At 41.9% G+C, this 21214-nt stretch overlaps 1 protein-coding gene across 7 annotated transcripts in view; it reads left to right on the forward strand.

The window, feature by feature from the left end:
* tnk2b (tyrosine kinase, non-receptor, 2b) overlaps positions 1–10490 on the forward strand; it is a 59504-nt gene extending 49014 nt beyond the window's left edge. For 4 of the 7 annotated variants that reach the window (XM_085438175.1, XM_085438169.1, XM_085438170.1 and 1 more), the window contains 6 exons: positions 87–131; positions 462–895; positions 1009–2244; positions 3767–3862; positions 6708–6838; positions 7939–10490. In XM_085438175.1, the coding sequence (XP_085294301.1) occupies positions 87–131; positions 462–895; positions 1009–2244; positions 3767–3862; positions 6708–6838; positions 7939–7945 (1949 nt within the window). In that variant the 3' untranslated portion in view covers positions 7946–10490. Of the gene's footprint in view, positions 1–86; positions 210–461; positions 896–1008; positions 2245–3766; positions 3863–6707; positions 6843–7938 lie in introns of those variants that run through there. The other 3 variants (XM_085438174.1, XM_085438171.1, XM_085438176.1) reach the window with 3 other exon arrangements.
* Positions 10491–21214: the final 10724 nt, after the last annotated feature.

The raw sequence follows: 21214 nt of genomic DNA on the forward strand, positions 1-21214 counted from the left end.
CTTATCTTAATATCTTTTACTGCTGTCATTTCTTCCCCTCTTTGTTTCTCCTTTGCGCTGGTGGCATCTGTTATTATTTTCCCCAGAGGAGCCTCCTCCCCGCCCTCCTCAACCAGCAGTGTTAATCAAGAGTAAGTCTGGTTTCTCTCAGCAGCTCTTCACCCATTGCTCCTGCCCCCTCTGTTCCCTCCTAGTTCCACTCCTCAAAGGTACATCTCAGAGTTTTTCATCTTTTCTTTGCCTGTCTTTGCAGTGTACCCCCCCCCCCCCCTTCTTTTCTACACCTTTGTCCCTCTAAAAGGTGTGCAGTGTCCTTGCTGTGCATTGTATTCTCCAGTCACACCTGGCGAGTTTTTTTGGAGCTGTGTGTCTTGCATTTAGTGGTATTAAGTGATCTTAAACAACCTTGGTGTCAATGATCTCTAAACTGCATCAAGAATATGTTGTGTTTTCATCTCCAGAACCTTCCTATGACCCAGTAAATGAGGAGGAGGATCTGACCTCTGCGGGACTAAAGAGATTATCACTTCGCAAAACGGGTTCTGTGAAAGGCCTCAAACTTAAACCGGCCGTGTGGGTCTCTGCTTCCAAACAGGGAGGTTGCAGGACTTTAGGCTCAGGCCAGAACACTAACAGTGAAGTGTCCCTCATTGACTTTGGGGAAGAGTACCCAATATCCACACCGTCCCCCTCTCCCGTGGTTGAAATTCCGATTCCTCTATTGGCCAAGTTGGCTTTGGAAGCAGAAAATCTCCTGGACAGGACTCCACCTCAAAGCCCATCCAAATCATTGCCCCGCCCCCTTCACCCTACGCCAGTAGTGGACTGGGATGCACGGCCATTACCCCCACCCCCAGCTTATGACGATGTAGCACAAGATGAGGATGATATGGAGGTAGGGCTACACAATACATTTAACACTGTGTCAAAATTTTATAAAAGTGGAATTATTTTGTCTTTGTGTTGCCTGAAGTAATATTACAGTGAGCTTGTTTCTTTCTCCGAAAGGTGAGCTCCATCAACAGCTCGGAGCAGCAGAATGAGGCAGAGCATAGTGATGGCCGCAATCCAGAAGAAACTCTGTCCTCTGGGCAGAAGGTCAATGATGAGGCTCTAGTCTCCAGAGGTTCAGACAGACAAGGTCTGGAAGACAACCTGTTTCTCCCCAGCAAGCACAGCCAGAGCCTGTCCACCTCTTTTTCACAGTCTGCAGAGATCTTTCAAGAACTTCAACAAGAGTGCATGAGGAGGCTCAATGTACCGGCAGCAAGTGCTCCTCGTTCGTGCTCGCCATTGCAGAGCTCAGTCTCGTGTCCCCAGACTCCGCAAAGTCTCCAAACCCATGAGGGACAACAGCAGAGTGTCCTTTCCTGTAACGAGGACCGACCCCAGATCCCCCCACGAGTTCCCATCCCCCCTCGCCCCATAAAGAAGGGTGACTACACCTCTGGCCGCTGGTCAAGGGACCTCTCCCTTTCTCCAGTGCCGACTGAAACCACGGAAAACGTTTCAGGTGCAGGACAGGAACGACCACCTCAAATCCCTCCCAGAGACCCTTTGTCTCAGCCTGGATCAAGAACTCCAAGCCCAATGGGTCTGGTAGTGGGTTCCCCCCAGCAGAGGCTTTACTCTGTCAGCCCCAACACAATGCAGGCTGCCATTACAACCTGCCCACCCACACACACCTACAGCTCCTACCTCTCTACCTCTCCGGGTAAACTCATGCCTACTACACACAGCTTTGCTTCGGACCCCAAATATGCTGCACCCAAAGTGATCCAGGCCCAGGTGCAGGGGAAGGACGCTGCTAGCAAGGGCCCCTGTATCCTGCCTATCGTCCGTGACGGGCGTAAAGTCAGTAACACCCACTATTACCTTCTGCCAGAGAGGCCACCGTATCTCGATCGATTCGATCGCTTCTTCAGGGAGGCTGAAAGCCTTCCTGCCAACGATGTGGAAGAAAAGCATGTACGGCAAGCCAACACAGCCACGGTCAGACCAATGGTGGTCAGCAGTCACACACTGCAGGGGCACACCCAGGTGCAGGGGCTGGTCCAGCCGGGTGGGGACCTGAAAGCCAATTTCTCCTCCAATAATAACAGCAATCTGGGTTGGCCACGGTCAGGGATGAAGAGTTCAGTTAGTCTTCCTCGCGTCTCTTCAGACGGGCTGACAGCACCAGCAGTCACTGCTTTCTGTACCAGGACAGACGGAGGAGGGAACTCAGCTGATAGGGTCAAGATGGTAAGGTCTAAGATGGATGAAGTGCCTCTAAGAAAATGTTATTTGAACTGCAAAGTACTTAAAACACTGAAAGTTATTAATGATTTACATCTGTATTGAAAGTGCAGAGGTTGGCCATGATGGATATGAAACCCCTGCAGGAAGATGTGCTGCTTGCTACATATACTTGTCCTTGTTCTTCTTAATGCTACTTTTTGTCATTTGGTAAGAAATATTAAGCAGATAGTCATCTGTTTGTAGTTCAGTATCACTGTTGTTAAGGCAATCCTTATCCTAAATCCCTTATCACACATCAAGGAACTAAAATATGAGCCCATTGTTCGGTGTAATTCATTAGCATCGGTCTAAGAAGCAGGCTTTAAATAGTCTGCAGTGCATATTTCATGACTGGCTTGCTTGATTCCTCTCAGTTGTAATGCTGTTTTCTGGAGCTCCATATTCATTGTTTAAATGCTTTCTGTAAGGAAGAGCATGGTGGGTGTACGGCGGTGTGTTTCCTTTCCTGTTGCACTGACAGCAAGAGTGAGGAATTAAAGGTGATACAGCAGCTTTTAATGGCAGGATTCTGAAAAGATCAACTTTCTATTTCGCCTTCAAATCATCGTGACAACCAAATTAAGAAACGGTGTAATTTTACAACTGGAGGCAATCTTTATTAATGTGTTATGCATCAAATGTAACTAATTAAATTGGAAATTGAATGTTTTATATGCCTTTTAGTAGAAAAATTGTTAGCATACATGTTTAAGCTTTTTCTTTTGCATTCTCAAATATTTTCTCATAACTTGTTAAAAATACACTAGCATTCGTTATGAGACAAAGGCCATATAAATATTTGGTGAGAATCAGATTTCAAAGAAGAAACTTCAAAGTTTCATTTGTTTCTTTAGGTTGGTCAATTGATTCTCGCGCTGTTCGAGTTTGGCTGGAGTCAGAAGCGCTGTGAACTCTGAAGGCTTTCAGGCACTTGGCATTTTGTAGTTGATACAGCTGCAAAAAGTAGTGCAGCAAGAATGTGAGCTATCTCAGCTGCATTGCAGGGGAGTTCAGTGCAAGACAGAGTATTATAAGAATATAATGTATATAGCGCCTTATGAGTTTACTAGTAATATCTGCGTAAAACTGCAGTGATTGGTAACATGAAATTGTTAACATGGGTTTCAATCAAGTTCATGCGAAGAGAAGTACTGACAAAAAAAAACTGGTGATTATGCTGCCACAGTCTCTGTACACACAGGAACACTGTGTCAGACTTATCTTCTTGAAATTTGAGCAGGCTTAAGGTGGTTTTTGAAAAGAGATGTGAACGTTTAAAACTTGATCTGTGCAGCGATGCTTAAATCCAGCTGAGATTCTTATCATGTTTAGCAGTAAATCCACTGTTCACCTAAAGGATGTACATGGAGCTTTAATCTTAGATGATTTCTTCATCAGAAAAAGATACCAAAAGATTACTGAGACCCCAAAAAAACAAGAAGTGAGGAATCGGGGGTTTAAACTTCAGTGTTGTTGTGTGTCTCAGGTGCAGGAGGCGGTTCACGGTGTGACGATGGAGGAGTGCCAGGCCGCCCTCCAGAACCACAACTGGAATGTCCAGCAAGCTGTGCATTATCTAAAGGTTTGTGCATTTACTGAAAGCTAATGCATTTCCTGCCATAGTTGGCACACTATGACTGTTGAGTTGTTTCAGAAATTATATGTTACTGGTTAACTCATAGTAGTGTTGTATGGAGGCCTGAAAATGGTAAAAAGTGAGAAGGAAAAATGTTCCTTTAAGCTTCAGTCATTTTTTTAGTTTTTTGAGATACTTTTACTGACTTTTTATTAATTTTTGTTTATTCCCCTTTTCTAGTGTTGTTGCATATTGAAATGTTATTTTTGAAAGGCGTTATTTCCAATTTGCACATGACTATATGCATGTAAAGTGTAATAACTGCATATATGGATCATTAGTAATAAGTATGGCTACAAACCCTAAATGGAAAATTCTGTTCGGTGTTTATTTTTAATGGTGTTTATTTAAATCTTTACTTTGTCATAAGATGAAAAAAAGTCCGTGTAAAGTTTCAAACTAATTCATTTTAAATAACAAAAGTAAAAAAGCTCAATAGCAAAAGGGATGTAGTTTGTTTTTAAGGTCAGGTTCCATAGTCTTAAAGTACTGCATACACACAACTGGCAGAAACACCTTTATAAAATAAAACTGTACAAATACAGTGGGGCAAAAAAGTATTTAGTCAGCCACCGATTGTGCAAGTTCCCCCACCTAAAATGATGACAGAGGTCAGTAATTTGCACCAGAGGTACACTTCAACTGTGAGAGACAGAATGTGAAAAAAAATCCATGAATCCACATGGTAGGATTTGTAAAGAATTTATTCGTAAATCAGGGTGGAAAATAAGTATTTGGTCAATAACAAAAATACAACTCAATACTTTGTAACATAACCTTTGTTGGCAATAACAGAGGTCAAACGTTTACTATAGGTCTTTACCAGGTTTGCACACACAGTAGCTGGTATTTTGGCCCATTCCTCCATGCAGATCTTCTCGAGAGCAGTGATGTTTTGGGGCTGTCGCCGAGCAACACGGACTTTCAACTCCCGCCACAGATTTTCTATGGGGTTGAGGTCTGGAGACTGGCTAGGCCACTCCAGGACTTTCAAATGCTTCTTACGGAGCCACTCCTTTGTTGCCCGGGCGGTGTGTTTTGGATCATTGTCATGTTGGAAGACCCAGCCTCGTTTCATCTTCAAAGTTCTCACTGATGGAAGGAGGTTTTGGCTCAAAATCTCACGATACATGGCCCCATTCTTTCTGTCCTTAACACGGATCAGTCGTCCTGTCCCCTTGGCAGAAAAACAGCCCCATAGCATGATGTTTCCACCCCCATGCTTCACAGTAGGTATGGTGTTCTTGGGATGCAACTCAGTATTCTTCTTCCTCCAAACACGACGAGTTGAGTTTATACCAAAAAGTTCTACTTTGGTTTCATCTGACCACATGACATTCTCCCAATCCTCTGCTGTATCATCCATGTGCTCTCTGGCAAACTTCAGACGGGCCTGGACATGCACTGGCTTCAGCAGCGGAACACGTCTGGCACTGCGGGATTTGATTCCCTGCCGTTGTAGTGTGTTACTGATGGTGACCTTTGTTACTTTGGTCCCAGCTCTCTGCAGGTCATTCACCAGGTCCCCCCGTGTGGTTCTGGGATCTTTGCTCACCGTTCTCATGATCATTTTGACCCCACGGGATGAGATCTTGCGTGGAGCCCCAGATCGAGGGAGATTATCAGTGGTCTTGTATGTCTTCCATTTTCTGATGATTGCTCCCACAGTTGATTTTTTCACACCAAGCTGCTTGCCTATTGTAGATTCACTCTTCCCAGTCTGGTGCAGGTCTACAATACTTTTCCTGGTGTCCTTCGAAAGCTCTTTGGTCTTGGCCATGGCGGCGTTTGGAGTCTGACTGTTTGAGGCTGTGGACAGGTGTCTTTTATACAGATGATGAGTTCAAACAGGTGCCATTCATACAGGTAACGAGTGGGGGACAGAAAAGCTTCTTACAGAAGACGTTACAGGTCTGTGAGAGCCAGAGATTTTCCTTGTTTGAGGTGACCAAATACTTATTTTCCACCCTGATTTACGAATAAATTCTTTACAAATCCTACCATGTGAATTCATGGATTTTTTTTTTTCACATTCTGTCTCTCACAGTTGAAGTGTACCTCTGGTGCAAATTACTGACCTCTGTCATCATTTTAAGTGGGGAAACTTGCACAATCGGTGGCTGACTAAATACTTTTTTGCCCCACTGTAAAAGGAACAAAACATTTTATTGCTCAGGCCATCAAAACAAAGATTGCATGAAAATCCGTTACCTCAGCGGTAAACACTTCAGTGCTTACCAGATCGGGTTCATCAAGTCTCAGGTCAGTCGTTTGTGTAATAACAGGGTGTATCTGCAAATGGACACAGTCAGTTACACTTTTACCCTATAGGCTCATATCGAGATGTGATAAGAGAACTTTATTCATCCTTGAGGAAAAGTTGCAGTGAGCAGCTACAAATGAAAAAGCATGTAGACACTCTGATATGTTTAGGGTGGGTTTTAACACCGTTTTAACTGGCTGTGGTTTTGCCCAACGTGGCAGGATGGACAATTTGTTAGGACTTCAGTAGACACAAGGGAACACTTGAGTGTTCCTTGATGGTGGTGGAAACGTCTGTGAGACACAGAAAAAACTCATCCACGTGGTTCAGATTCTGCTAAGCTACAGGAATGTGTTTGAACAAGCTGAGCTTGTACAAAGACAGAAATAATTTTACACTCACTGGCACTCCATTCAGTAAAAAAGATGAAAGTTCTTCACCTTGAACTCTCTTTAACAGTCCCATCTTTTTCCCTCTTGATAACTCTTTGGTCACTTGAACAATGTCTTGTGACCTGCCTCTCTACAGGTAGAACAGTTGTTCTGTTTGGGCCTGAGGAGCAGATCAGAGTGTCTAAAGCTGCTGGAGATGTGTGACTGGAACCTGGAGGTGGCCAGCACTCACATGCTGGATAACTATGGATCTACAACAAGGCAAAGGTAGTGTTTCCTACGATTTTGCAATGATTGTGACTTCCCAGAATGCATATATTACTTTGAATGGACCGTACTCTTATATTACTGCCCAGCAATTACTATTCATCTTCCTTGACCCTATCTAGGAGCAAGAGTCTACACTGGAGGGGGAAAAAAAGTTCCCTTCATTCAATTTGACATTGATGCTCATTTAATAGTTTCTAGAGATTGTTACTAGAATTTTAATAGGAACTTTATGCTGACATAATGCTATTTTTCGTATCTCTTTGTAAAACATATAATTAAAATCTGCTTCCTAGTGGAGCTGCTGAGATTGTTACTGCACATTTATTTAGTATATATATGGAAAATGTAAGCAGGCAGTATTGTGATGCAATGCTGATGTGCCGTTAATGAGATAGAGGCTCATATGTGGCTTCTAGATTTAGGAGGTGTTGGAAGGGGGGAGGGCGAGGGGGTGTAAGCCCTTAAAAAAAATAACGACGCACGAGTTGAGCGGCAATAACATGACTTCAAACAGCAGAGGGAGCTATTTTGTAGCAGTCCGTTCACCATTTGAATGTGATTTGATAAAGATAATTGTGGCGGACATTTGCACGTCCCGCAGGTTTATCAGCATGTGTGCTCCGTTTCCCTCAGCGGGGAAGCATTTCATGCCTGATAAAGGAGCTGTGTGCAACAGGCACTGAAGTGCTTTTTGAGATCAATCAGACTGATATACTGATGCTCGCTGTTCAAACATTGATTTATAATTTTTTTTTATGCTGATTTAAACACATCTAATAGATAGGACGAGACAAACTGAAATGATTTGTTTACATGATTTCAAATGGTGCTCTATATTTGTCTACATTTGCTTCAAATATGTAGTATTTTGGGGGGGGGGTGTTTGTGAAAGAAGTGGGAGCCAACTGGCAATAGCTCTTTGTGTTGCATTATTTAGATGAATCTCCCGCCTGCTTGTAACTCTTCCTTAATGCCAGCACAGTGTTTATCTCACTTAAAAGCCCCAAAAAAGGTGAAGTCTTGTCCAAGACGATTAGCACTTAACATTTCATGATTCATCATTTTTCCCCACCTCTAAAGCTTCTTTCTGTTTGCAGACGGTGACAGAAATCTCAAGCTGCTGAGCTCTGATTGGAACTTCATCCGCAGTAAAACATCATCAGAGATGAATCATCTCCTGACCTTTTTTGTCTGTTGGTTCAGTCACACTTCCAATCAAGACTGTATTAGAGACTCAGAAATTAAGCACAAAATACCAAACTTCATTATGGCTGTGTTTGTACTTAACATGGATGTGTAGGGTCATACTTTTACTTTGGTGTGCCCACCCAAGGGCAAGAAATGACTGTACTTGTATTTTCAGGACCAGCGGGTTAGCCTGAAACGTCTCACAGATTCTGGGTGCTGCCACACTCAGACGTCGTCTTGTGAGCTACTTGCATAGAATAAGAAATGGTTTGAAAGGAAATGTAAAGAGGCCAAAATGAGATGGCTAGCGCAATATACATAGGAGCACTTTCAAAAACAAAAAAAGTCTTTGTGTTGTCTCAAAGCAATGCACAGTTTACTGGAGAGCTCACACGATGTACAATATCAGCACTGAACCTAAGAACTGTACCGTGTGCGTACAGTTCTTTAAAGCTAAACCTCCTGTATTAGCAGCTATTGCATCACTTGGAAAATAATTTGTGAAAGCTCGCACAGTACCTCTGAAACGTCCAAGCACAATAAAATAAGCCACTTAATTGGCTGACAACTCTGTATTGTACAGGAGATTATTCTGCCATAAAAGGAAGGTGAAAATATGGAGATAAGCATCGAATCAAGACAATTCATGGACGGCAGAAGAAGTTTGTACACTTGTACACCTACATTCGAGGGTATATACAATATGCTCTTTATGAGGAGGCATGCATGTGTGTATGATATTGTTCAATATATCTTGAACATAGTCCTCAGAGATGAGAGAAGACTGTTATTTCTATTACTTGTGACACCATCTTTTTAAAAATATTTCATTCTCTTCTGTCTCTATTGCCACATGTGGCTAAAAAAAACAAACCCATCCAGTGGAAACTTTCTTCACTGCAGGTTTAGTCTTTCCTCATTTCTTCCCTCTAAGCACTTTGCCTACACAGAATCCTGCGCATCAACCGAAAAGTCCTGCCAGCATGCGGTTTTCTCCGTGCACCCAGAATACACCGGCAGCTAATATCAGCGGTGTAGTGAAATTTACCCCAAGGCACAGATCCCATCCCATAATCATCACTTAAGACCACAACTGTGATATTTTGGTCAGCAGCTTTAGGGGTAATAATTTAATACTGAGAGGACGCGTCTGCTCTGGGTGAACTGACTGCTCGATGACATGGTACTCTCTTTTTTTTTTTTTTTTTTTTTTTTTTTTTTGGACTGTATTGTCACTGCAGCAGAGCCAGTTAACAGGGAACAGTTGGGCTCCTCCTGATATTTATTCTTAGTATGTGGGGATGACACCAGTGAAAGGAAGGAAAATCTACAGTAAGGTAGACTGAATACTTTTGTGTGGTTGGCCACATAAAAGTATTGGTTACAAAAGTAACCAATGCTGGAAAGCAGTGCTTTACATAGTTTTTAGTTAACTCCCGTGATCTCTGTGGTGCTCCTCTTTAAACTGTCTTTGCCAAAATATCTATTTTTCTTTCTGAATTACATTATATTACATATAAAACACATAATATGTGTGTTCATGTGTGAGACTGCACATATGCTCTGGCTTTGGTCCAAACCAGAGCTCAATATGTCTACAAATCTCCAAGGATGCGACTGAAAGAAAAAAAAAAAGAATAAAAAAGCTTAACATAGAGTCATAACAACCTGAAAAATTAGGAGGCTTTGAAATAAGTTTTGAAATATATTTTTTAAAGGATGTACAGGACTGATTGTAGAAACTTCCAGTAAAAGCTTTCTCCCATGTGCAATAGGGCTGCTGTCAATCCTCTAACCTCCCAGCCTGTCCATCAGTACCATCCAGTAGCAAAAGCAGAGATTTTATCTGTTATAATCTATCCTGCTAATTGAATAAGAAAAATCAAAAGAAAAGCTGTTTTTTCAGTGTAAAATGTTTGTTGACTGTTTTTCTGACCCAAAGTGAGATAAAGTTGTCCTTAAGCAGTGATTCGGGGCCAGTTTTGCCATTTTCCCTTTAAAGTCACGCGGTGAAGCTGACTGTGAAAGCAGTGCATAAGGACAGCTGCATGCGAGTGCTGCCTCCTTAGTCTGTTCACGTGTTGTTCGTCTTCATACCGAGCTGCTGTAGTTGTATTAGAAGGACTGAAGTTAACCTTGTGGTGTTTTGGTGAACCCAAAGCAAAGTTCTCCTGTTGGGGTGTTGAAACTCTGATGTTCTGTTTCTGTTAAACAGTCAGATCTGTTTTGGTTTTTTTCCTGAATCTGTGTTCATTTAAAAATCTTTATTTTTTATTGGTTTTGCTGTTTCTGCTTCAAATTGCCATATTTTTTTCCTCATTTTGATGTATTTGCCTTCCCAGAATGTGTTTCATTGTAAATGCCTACTGTACAGTTGGTTGTTGTTGTCATGGATGGAAATGAAGATCATGCTGCGGAATTTATAAATGTATTTTTTACTAAAGAATTAACTATTTTTTAACTTGTTTTGTTCATTGTTTTTACTGAAATCCATATAGTGAGCTCACAATAGCTAAGGTGAGGTGAGCAGCAGCAAGATTCAATTCAGTTTAGCTTCATTTATATAGCGCCAAATCACAACAACGGCCACCTGAAGGCACATTGTAATGTACGGTAGAGACCCTACAATAATACAGAGAAAGCCCCAACAATCAGAGAACCCACAATGAGAAAACATTTGGTGACAGTGGGAAGGAAAAACGACTTTTTAACAAGATGAAACCTCCAGCAGAACCAGGGTCAGAGAGGGGACGGTCATCTGCTGTGACCGTCTGGGGGTGAGGAGAGGAAGATGGTACAAAAGGCATAATGTGAAATGCAGAGTGGTATATAAACAGAGAGAGTGACAAAAGGTGAATGAAAAAGACATGCTCAGTGCATTACGGGAAGCCCCCAGCAGCCTTGGCCTATTGCAGGATTCAGGGTCACCTAATCTTGCCCAAACTATAAACTATGTGTTTACTAAAATCGTCACAATGATGAACTCACAGCTGTCACTTTAGTAATAGCTAAAGTGACAGCAAGCTTAAAGCATAGAACAACAGAAGGTACAACAGATGAACATAACTTATTTTATGGGTTCGGTATATTGATCAGAACAATTAGTCTGGTGAATTAGTCATTCACTCTTCACGGAAGATTATCCAGGATGTACTTGTTGACTAATGACTCATAAATCACAAGTTGGTAGCCAAAGAGCATGTGATATTGCAGTTGGACCACCACTTCATCTAAACACCAGGATGGCTCAAGACTTAATAATAAGAAGTCAGCAATGGATTTTTTGTGGTTACGCCCATATTTTATACTGTCTTTGAAGAGAACAGAGCAGGCATTCATGACAACAGATATGACATTAAGTCAGACACAGCTGTAAGGAAGAGCTGGATTGGAGAAAGGTTGCAGTGATGCTTCTGCTGTAGGTGGGATTTCTGTGGCTCTACCAAAAGATATTTACACATTTGATGTTACACCAGGAAAAACAATTTCCCATATGTGTTCCATTTGAGATCTGGAGACTGCAAAGCCATAATAAATTCTTTCATTTTATTTTCATCAAACCATTCAGTTACCTCTTGCACCCTGTTGGTATATATACACTGGCAATTTCATTGGGTGCATCTATTCATCTGCTTGTTAATCTAATTCAAGTGAATCCCACGGCACCTACTCAGTTCATTAAGAAAATCCATGCCAACATGGTCAAGGCGTCTATTGACTTGCAGTTCTGTAAGTGCAAATGCCTCGTTAATGTCAGAGGAGAATGGCCAAACTACTTTGAGCTGATAGGAACAGTAACTCCTATAACCAACAACTCATATGCCACCAAGGTATGCAGAAGAGCGTCTCTGAAGACACAACACATCAAGCCATGAAGCAGTAGCTTACCACGCTGGGTGCCACTCGTGTCAGCTTAGAACAGGAAGCTGAGACTACAATTCATATACTCATACCAAAAAAAAAAAAACTAAAATCAAACCGATTTGCTCAACGTGACGGTCAGTCCACTGTATTTAAATGGCATCTACCAAGTTGTCACCAATCCAATACAGCACCTCTGGGATGTGGTGGAACAGGAAATTCACATCACAGAGCTGAAGATAAGAAATCTGCAGCAACTGCATGATGCTGTCATTTCGATATGGACCAAAACCTCAGAGGAAAGCTTCCACCACCTTTTTGAATCTTTGCCACCAAGAAATTATGGCAGTTCTGAGGGCAAACCAGGGTTTAACCAAGTACTAGTACGGTATACATAATAAAATGTCATCCCCACCTAACATACACAGACATATAAAAACTGATTACATATTTCACAGACAAACTATGTTTATGTGAGAGACATTTCAGACGCTGCCTTTTTCTGAGGTTTTGAGTGTAAACAGTAGTTTGAAACCTGAGTTGTGTTTATTGTAAACAGCACGATTAAGGATAATCTTTTCCATGAGAGGTTGGACAAAGCCAGTGGAAATGGAAGAAATCACTACACTGAGCAGGCAAGGTGAAACCACATCCCAGCAAACACTTCAAGGGATGAGGGGAGTGTTTCAAATGAAGCACAACATCCGGTCTGATGGCAGTAGAGAAAGGTGTTAAATTGCTTAAAATTGCGCCCTTTGAGCAGGTAATGTCTATGAAGGAAACAGCTTTGTGTGTGTGTGTGTGTGTGTGTGTGTGTGTGTGTAGGAGACAGAGAGAGGGGATGAAAAAAACTTCACTAGGACAGTATGTAAGTCGAAAACCCAAAACTTATTTTACAACATTTCGTCGACCACCTTACTGTCTTACTTGTAAACCCAGTGCAAACAAAGAGCTTTTAATATTGAAGAAGTGAAGCACGGTCAATTGCTTCACTTCTCTGCCACTGATCGACTGCAGATCAGTGGCAGAGACGCCACATCAAACAAGAGCCAAGGCTGTGTGAAGTGAACAGGAAAGCCTCACCAGGGAAAAGACACAAAGCCTCCGCTGATAACCGTGAGTCAAAGAACTCAGAGCGTCACAGACTGCAAAGCATTTTCCACAAGATGTCTTATGATGACTTTTTTTTGTACTTTATGCACTGTATCTAGTTACTTTGAATCATCAAATTTTAAAAGCTATATTTGGTTGTAAGCCCAATATTTTTTGGTATATTACTTAATAAGTGTTAAAAACCCTGAACCTAATTATTTCTTTTCTTTTTATTATTTCTAATTATGAAATTATTTCTATGAAGAAAACAAATGAGATCACCAAAGAAAAATCGGCCAATAGGTGCAGAGAAACTTTACACAAAAACATCAGCATGCTAAAAGAAAAGGTCAGGGGTTATTGAGCCAATAGAGGTGTGATTGCAATGCCAAAGAGCTGGTTTGAGCCACTCTTCAGTCTTCACATTTCTGAACCACAGTTAAATAGTTGGTGGACACGAGCTGCCATTGTTGAATTGATCTCCAGGATTAGTAGTTATCAACGTTTTGGGGGCTAAAATAACTAAATATAGGTTCCAATCAATAAAGACAATGTAAATCTAAGTTAATCAGCTGTGCTGTGGATTAATATTCTCTTCCCTCAGCCTTGCGCTGTTACATGTGGCGGATCGATCTGAGTCAATGAGGCCATGTTGATGCCCGTGATTATAAATGTTCTGACAATGCAACGCAGGCGAGAAAAGAAATCCCAGGCGTTGGATGTGTTGACCGTATTGATCCATCACACAAACCTATCAATTCACCTTCATCTTGTATATTCGTGTCAGGAGCTGCAGCGCAGAGCAGTTAGTGACTGAGGGTTTACAATCTGTTTCCAGTGCGTTAGGGTTTAAAAGTGCATATAACTGGCTCGTTTGTTTATTGATGTTGTGGCTGTCTCATGGGCAATGAAACTGGACTACAGAATATAATGGAACAAAGCTGCCTATGTCACAAATTTTAAAAAAAGCATATTTGATCTTTTTTCCTTCTACATCATTCACTGTCATGTTTAGACGCTCTGCTTTACTGCTGCACACAGAGAAGTCCCGCTTGCTAATGAGAGCTGGCCCTGTACGCCCTCTATTCATCTTGGCGGTGTGTTTGTGTGTGCGTGTACATTATTGTTTCTCAGTCTCTATGTCTGGTGTTCCAGTTGTGTTGGTCACAGTAGCAGAGGGTTCAGAGAGGAGTCCCCTGAGAAATTGTCTCAATTGAAGAGGGTAAATAAAGAGGGAAGAGAGACAAAGTAAACCCAGCTGGGAAGCCTCCAAAAGAGCAGATAAAGAATGTAACTTTTGCCAAAGGAAAAAACAATCCTCAGGAATGTGCATTTATATATGTGTCAGTGTGTGTTTGTGTACCGTTTGCTTTAGAGAATATGATTCCGGTATCTGCCTTTGCTTTCTTCCCCCCCTTTTCTTTTTTCTTTCTTAAGAAAAGGTATATTTTTCTCCTTGAAACCTGTCGTTTTCTCTCCTCGCCATCTCCTTTGTAGTTCGGAGTTGAAACTTTAGCTCGGAGCTGAGCACACACACTGTAACACAGGAACAAACCTTGAGTGTGCAATGGATCGGCTGGCTGTGGAGCAGCGAGAGACAGAGTAGTGACAGGATGACAGGGTAAAGAGAGATGCACAGGAGAGATGCTCGAGAAGCTGGAGCAGGGAAGAAAAACATCACAAAAGATGGAGGGACTGGAGACTGGACTGAGGGAGAAATGGAGGTGCACTACCTACATGGATTCCTCTATTTCTTTCCTTTCCTTCCTATTTGTGTCTCTGACACACAAACACACATTTGCTTCTGCTTCTTTAAGTAAAGCTCTTCACTTCAATATATATTATGTATAAATAATTTCTCCATGTATGTAACTGTTGTTGGACTGAGCTACAGACTTGTCATTTGCTTACTGATACCTAGTTTTGCTATCACGAGGATACTAAGAAAAACTAATGGGTCCTGACTGGAGACAAATTCTACAAATGATACTGACGACACTTACTGAATTACTTTGATGGTGAGGATGTCTTTAAAAACCTCACGTTTCTCAGCCACATTATGAAGAGTTCTTGCCTCTTTATTCCTCTCCCCATGTAGTACGTTATATCTTAATGATGAGGTCATTTTCCTATAATTACGACATGTGAGTGCTGTCTTTTTTAAACTCTTATTGGAAGATAGAGAAACTCATGGTGACAATAATAAGTTGTCACTTCTGCAGTTTGTAAATTGACTCCTGGCTTGCTCTAGACCAAGAAGTGTGAAACAGCAATGGACAAATGCAAACTGGTTTGTAATTAACACTTCAGTTGTGAATATTTTTAGGTCTTCTTCTGCAGTTAAAAAAAGTTGCTCACTGGAAATTGTATTTCTCAAAAAAATTAAAGAACACTTTGCAAAAACACATCAGGCATCACTGAGCTCCTGGATAGTCTGAGGTGCAACCTAGTGGTGTAACATAAGGTCCCAGAGGTGTTCTGCTGGATGAAGGTCAGGTGAGCGTGGATGCGGTCAATAGTATCAATTCATTAGGAACTGCCTACATACTCCCACCTCACACCTGCTCTCGTCTGTGAAAAGCACAGGGTGCCAGTGGTGGACCATCCAATTCTGGTATTCTATGACAAATACCAGTCAGTCTTCTTGGACCCGAGCAGTGAGCACAGGCCCCACCAGAGGACATTGGACCCTGAAACCACCCCCATGAAGTCTGTTTCTGTTGGTTTGGTCAGACACATTAACAGCACTGTCCTGCTGGAGATCATTTTGTGGTTCTGGCAGTGCTGTTCCTGTTCCTCCCCGCACAAAGAAGCAGTTACTAATCCTGCTGATGGGTTAAGGACCTTCTACGGCCCTGTTCAGCTCTCCTAGAGTAACTGCCTGTCTCCTGGAGTCTCCTCAATGTTCTTGAGGCTGTGAAGGGAGACACAGCAAACCTTCTGGCAATGGTATGTATTAATGTGACATCTTGGAGGCACATGTTGAACAACTGGTGCAAGCTCTTTAGGGTCCAGGTAACGCCTCAAACTACCAGCAGTGACACTGACTCTAGTCAAATGCAAAACTATTGAAAAACACCCAGAAAAGATGAGGGGGGAAAATGTCTCCACCTTTAAAACCATTTCTGTTTGAGGAGTTGTCTCATTGTTGCCCCACTGGAGCACCGGTTATTAATTTCATTAACACCAAAGCAGCTGAAACTGTTTAACAACAGCCTCAAATGACCAGATCAATATCCCAGAAGTTTAACTGACTTGATGCTATACTTTGATTTTTTTAGGCACTCTATAAAATACAAAAACAGTAAGGTCAAACAAATAACAGCATGAATACAGGCAAATCAGCACAAAAAGTTGGACTGAAAGAGGCTAAAATGCCAAATAGCAATGAGGAGCAGTGCAGAACTAGATTTAGAGTTTTGGTAATATAAAAATTTGGATTCACTTGAAGACAGTGTTTAAAGAAAAACAGATTTATTTTCTGGAATTTTCAGTAACAGTACAGTAAACTGTGTCCTGTCCTTAGATGGACCGATCAGTAAAGCTTAGGGAGAGTATATGAAACTGACTCCCAAGTCTACTTGGGTGGCTGAGTGAAAACACAGAGCGTGTTTTGCCATTGAGAGTGTGGACACAATAATGAACCTCGACGCCCACAAGAGCAATTAATCATGGCCATAGGTAGCCTTGTGTTCAACGTCTCTGTGACCTTGTAGGTCATTATATGATTATCTAACCTTTTACAACTAATGAACTTTTAGCTTAGTTGAATATGTGCTGTTTAAAGCTTCACCTTTTAAATCATAATATTGACTCACACTGAAATTAATCCCAATAGTGCTTTGAACATCACATGATGTTCATTATGTCGAGCGGTATGTCCTGTCATTTGGCATAATGAGACATAAACATGGGAACATCAGCTGTGAAATTTTCAGGGACCCGTTATGGGGCGCATGAATGACTAACATTTGTACGTTACGTGCACGCTCCCACTGCCGACCTCCAGTCATTGGATTTCTGTAGGCATATTGTATGGAGCAGGTGCTCGTGTGAAATGTGCAGGAGCGGTGGCTTCAAGGAAGGAAGACGAAGGGGTGTGATGTTATTACAGTCACACAGCTGCAGGTTAAAAAGACCACACTGTCTAAGTTTTTTTTTTTTGTGCCGCAGCGACTGCTGTCTGTTCATGTAAATTAAACAGGGCGGCTCCATGTTCTTCAAAAGCAATTGTGCCATAATATAAGAAGGCAGTGACATTCATGCGTATCCTGTCTTCCTGCATAGTTGCTTTAATGACATTCCTGTGCCAAAAAAACCTCTCACAAAGCTCCTTTATATGTCATTACACTTTCTGTCAGCCAAGCATTTTGACAGCAATTTCTACATACTAATTTACAAAATGGAGAAAAATGAATTCCTTAATGACAAATTCTTGACTGTAATTAGTTAAGACGTGTATTAATAGTGGAGAAAAAGAGAAAACTTTATCAAATGCACTGCAATTTTTGTCAAGGCACGGGGGAAAAGCCTTACAGAAGATCACAGGGTAAAGAAAAAGAAATGACAGGAGAGGAGATGGAGGAGGAGTGAGCGTGATGAGGGAGGATATACTGTTTGCAGGAGAAGGTGGTGAAGGGTAAGAGGAAGAAATGGGAGCTTTTTTTCCTTTAAAAACTGGAGAAATGAGGAGGAGCAGCTGATTGGGGAGATGTGAGGACTCGGATGGTGGGGAGAGAAATGGGAAAATGCTTCAGTAAAAGAGGGAAACGGATCCCTCGAGGCCACTGGTTTAGAAACTGACCCTTCAGTGATTTAGAAATGTGGTCCAAACCAAGCTACAGTACATTAGCACAGAAAAGCCTTTCAAAAATAAGCCATTATAGACCGCTGGTGCAGGAAGTAACAAGTGCAGAGGAGAAAATGACATTTTATTAAGAGAGAGAGTTTTGCTGCTTTCAGAAATGAAGAGTCTTAAAACATTTTTTGATGGAAAAGAGTTGATAGCTTGTTCACCTTGTAGAGGGCTACAAAAACTCAAATTTGATTTGAGATTTCTCCCTCACAGGTGCAGTGGGGGAGAGGACAGAAATGTTACATTTGATGTGTGTTTAAAAGAAAAATCATTTCTAAGGTGACATTACTTTGAAAAGATTCTCACCCATGATTTTTGTCAGATACGCCAATAAGAAAAAGACATAGAAGAAGTCTCATTCTACTGTTACTGAGCGAGAGGCAGTGTGCATCCTAGCAAGGTGGCTGAGATCTTACTGCTTTTCTTTTCTTTCTGCCAGACCGTAAGTATAACTGAAGCAACTGTGATTTCCATTCATCCATGCAAGATTAAGCTAGTTTTATAAGTAAATCATAGTATGACGCGTACTTTTAGTCTTGTCTTGTCAGAGAAACTTTATTAGTCCTAAAGAGAAATCGAGTTTCAGCTGGCATCTACATCTCACCCACAGGCAAGAAATGATGAAATGGGATGCTTATCAGAGGAACACATTGCACAACTGGACTCCAGACATCCCAAGTCTGCAATCTCCATTCTCGCTGATTTGAGCTGGAACTGGTTACCTTTCCAACCCGTAAGGACAAAATATTAACTTTTTTCAGTATTTTCCTATATTAAGGGTACATCTTGCCTGAAGCACTTCTGACCAGGCAGTTATTCAGATTGTACCATCAGAATTTCAATCACGCCAAACTACTGTGGACCCCAGAGCAAACTGAAGAGCTCATAGACTGCAAAGTAGTTCACACTCCTGCACAGACACTCTCTAGGTAAAACTCTTCTTAATGTGCACCGAGCACCTTACGCAATAGTTTTCCATTGGCAGTTGTCATCTTTTCATTCTTATTATCACTGGGAAAAAGAAACAATACACAAACTCTGTCAGCAGCTCAATGTCATGGCTCCTGAAAGCCCCTAACATAACAAGAGTCAGGATCTCTGCACCTCGTCCACAAACTTTTGCTTAGTTTAACCTAAGTGGACCAAAAGTTGAGCTGAATTCAGTTAAAAGTCAGTTACAGTGGGGCAAAAAAGTATTTAGTCAGCCACCGATTGTGCAAGTTCCCCCACTTAAAATGATGACAGAGGTCAGTAATTTGCACCAGAGGTACACTTCAACTGTGAGAGACAGAATGTGAAAAAAAAATCCATGAATCCACATGGTAGGATTTGTAAAGAATTTATTGGTAAATCAGGGTGGAAAATAAGTATTTGGTCAATAACAAAAATACAACTCAATACTTTGTAACATAACCTTTGTTGGCAATAACAGAGGTCAAACGTTTACTATAGGTCTTTACCAGGTTTGCACACACAGTAGCTGGTATTTTGGCCCATTCCTCCATGCAGATCTTCTCGAGAGCAGTGATGTTTTGGGGCTGTCGCCGAGCAACACGGACTTTCAACTCCCGCCACAGATTTTCTATGGGGTTGAGGTCTGGAGACTGGCTAGGCCACTCCAGGACTTTCAAATGCTTCTTACGGAGCCACTCCTTTGTTGCCCGGGCGGTGTGTTTTGGATCATTGTCATGTTGGAAGACCCAGCCTCGTTTCATCTTCAAAGTTCTCACTGATGGAAGGAGGTTTTGGCTCAAAATCTCACGATACATGGCCCCATTCATTCTGTCCTTAACACGGATCAGTCGTCCTGTCCCCTTGGCAGAAAAACAGCCCCATAGCATGATGTTTCCACCCCCATGCTTCACAGTAGGTATGGTGTTCTTGGGATGCAACTCAGTATTCTTCTTCCTCCAAACACGACGAGTTGAGTTTATACCAAAAAGTTCTACTTTGGTTTCATCTGACCACATGACATTCTCCCAATCCTCTGCTGTATCATCCATGTGCTCTCTGGCAAACTTCAGACGGGCCTGGACATGCACTGGCTTCAGCAGCGGAACACGTCTGGCACTGCAGGATTTGATTCCCTGCCGTTGTAGTGTGTTACTGATGGTGACCTTTGTTACTTTGGTCCCAGCTCTCTGCAGGTCATTCACCAGGTCCCCCCGTGTGGTTCTGGGATCTTTGCTCACCGTTCTCATGATCATTTTGACCCCACGGGATGAGATCTTGCGTGGAGCCCCAGATCGAGGGAGATTATCAGTGGTCTTGTATGTCTTCCATTTTCTGATGATTGCTCCCACATTTGATTTTTTCACACCAAGCTGCTTGCCTATTGTAGATTCACTCTTCCCAGTCTGGTGCAGGTCTACAATACTTTTCCTGGTGTCCTTCGAAAGCTCTTTGGTCTTGGCCATGGCGGAGTTTGGAGTCTGACTGTTTGAGGCTGTGGACAGGTGTCTTTTATACAGATGATGAGTTCAAACAGGTGCCATTCATACAGGTAACGAGTGGGGGTCAGAAAAGCTTCTTACAGAAGACGTTACAGGTCTGTGAGAGCCAGAGATTTTCCTTGTTTGAGGTGACCAAATACTTATTTTCCACCCTAATTTACGTATAAATTCTTTACAAATCCTACCATGTGGATTCATGGATTTTTCTTTTCACATTCTGTCTCTCACAGTTGAAGTGTACCTCTGGTGCAAATTACTGACCTCTGTCATCATTTTAAGTGGGGGAACTTGCACAATCGGTGGCTGACTAAATACTTTTTTGCCCCACTGTAAAATAAAGTCCTTGTAAGTTCTCCTTTCTGAAAGCTGACACACAGTTCTAGTTTTTGCCTGAGCTGCAAAAATCACAGTAAATAAAGCTGTCAGAAGAGACATCACACTGTCCTGGAGTACCAAGACATTCCTTCTTCCTGCTGTGGGTCTGCATTGTCCTTGTAGACTAGACTGGTGACACCACCATAATCTGCCAGCAGAAAAAATGCTGTTCTTGAATGGAAAGGAGGCAGTAGGACCTCCATATACTGTATAACACCCACATACTGGCATCTTCAACAAATGATTGTCCTTAGTCTGTTGTTGACTTCATGTCAGGAGTACTGCAACTTTTTTGATGGTGGTTTTCTCGAGTGGTAAAGCGTAAACAGAGGTGATACAAGATATGCTCCTTAATGGTCAGACTCTTAGACTCGCCTGCACTGTCTACAACATACATCAAAGACACATACAGGAGAGGTCTGTTGCACAAGGACACACATTGGGTTAACCATCAAATGTATCTCGTGACTTGGGTGAGCACAGTGGCCAGGATGCAGTCTCAAGAGCTTTAAAAAAGGCAATTGACCGGACTTCTTTGAGTTCGTGAAG

Source organism: Copadichromis virginalis, linkage group LG18, assembly GCF_057382275.1.
Source record: "Copadichromis virginalis isolate Kocher_CV1m ecotype Utaka linkage group LG18, C_Virginalis_male_GT1.1, whole genome shotgun sequence".
Classification (NCBI taxonomy): Eukaryota; Metazoa; Chordata; class Actinopteri; order Cichliformes; family Cichlidae; genus Copadichromis; species Copadichromis virginalis.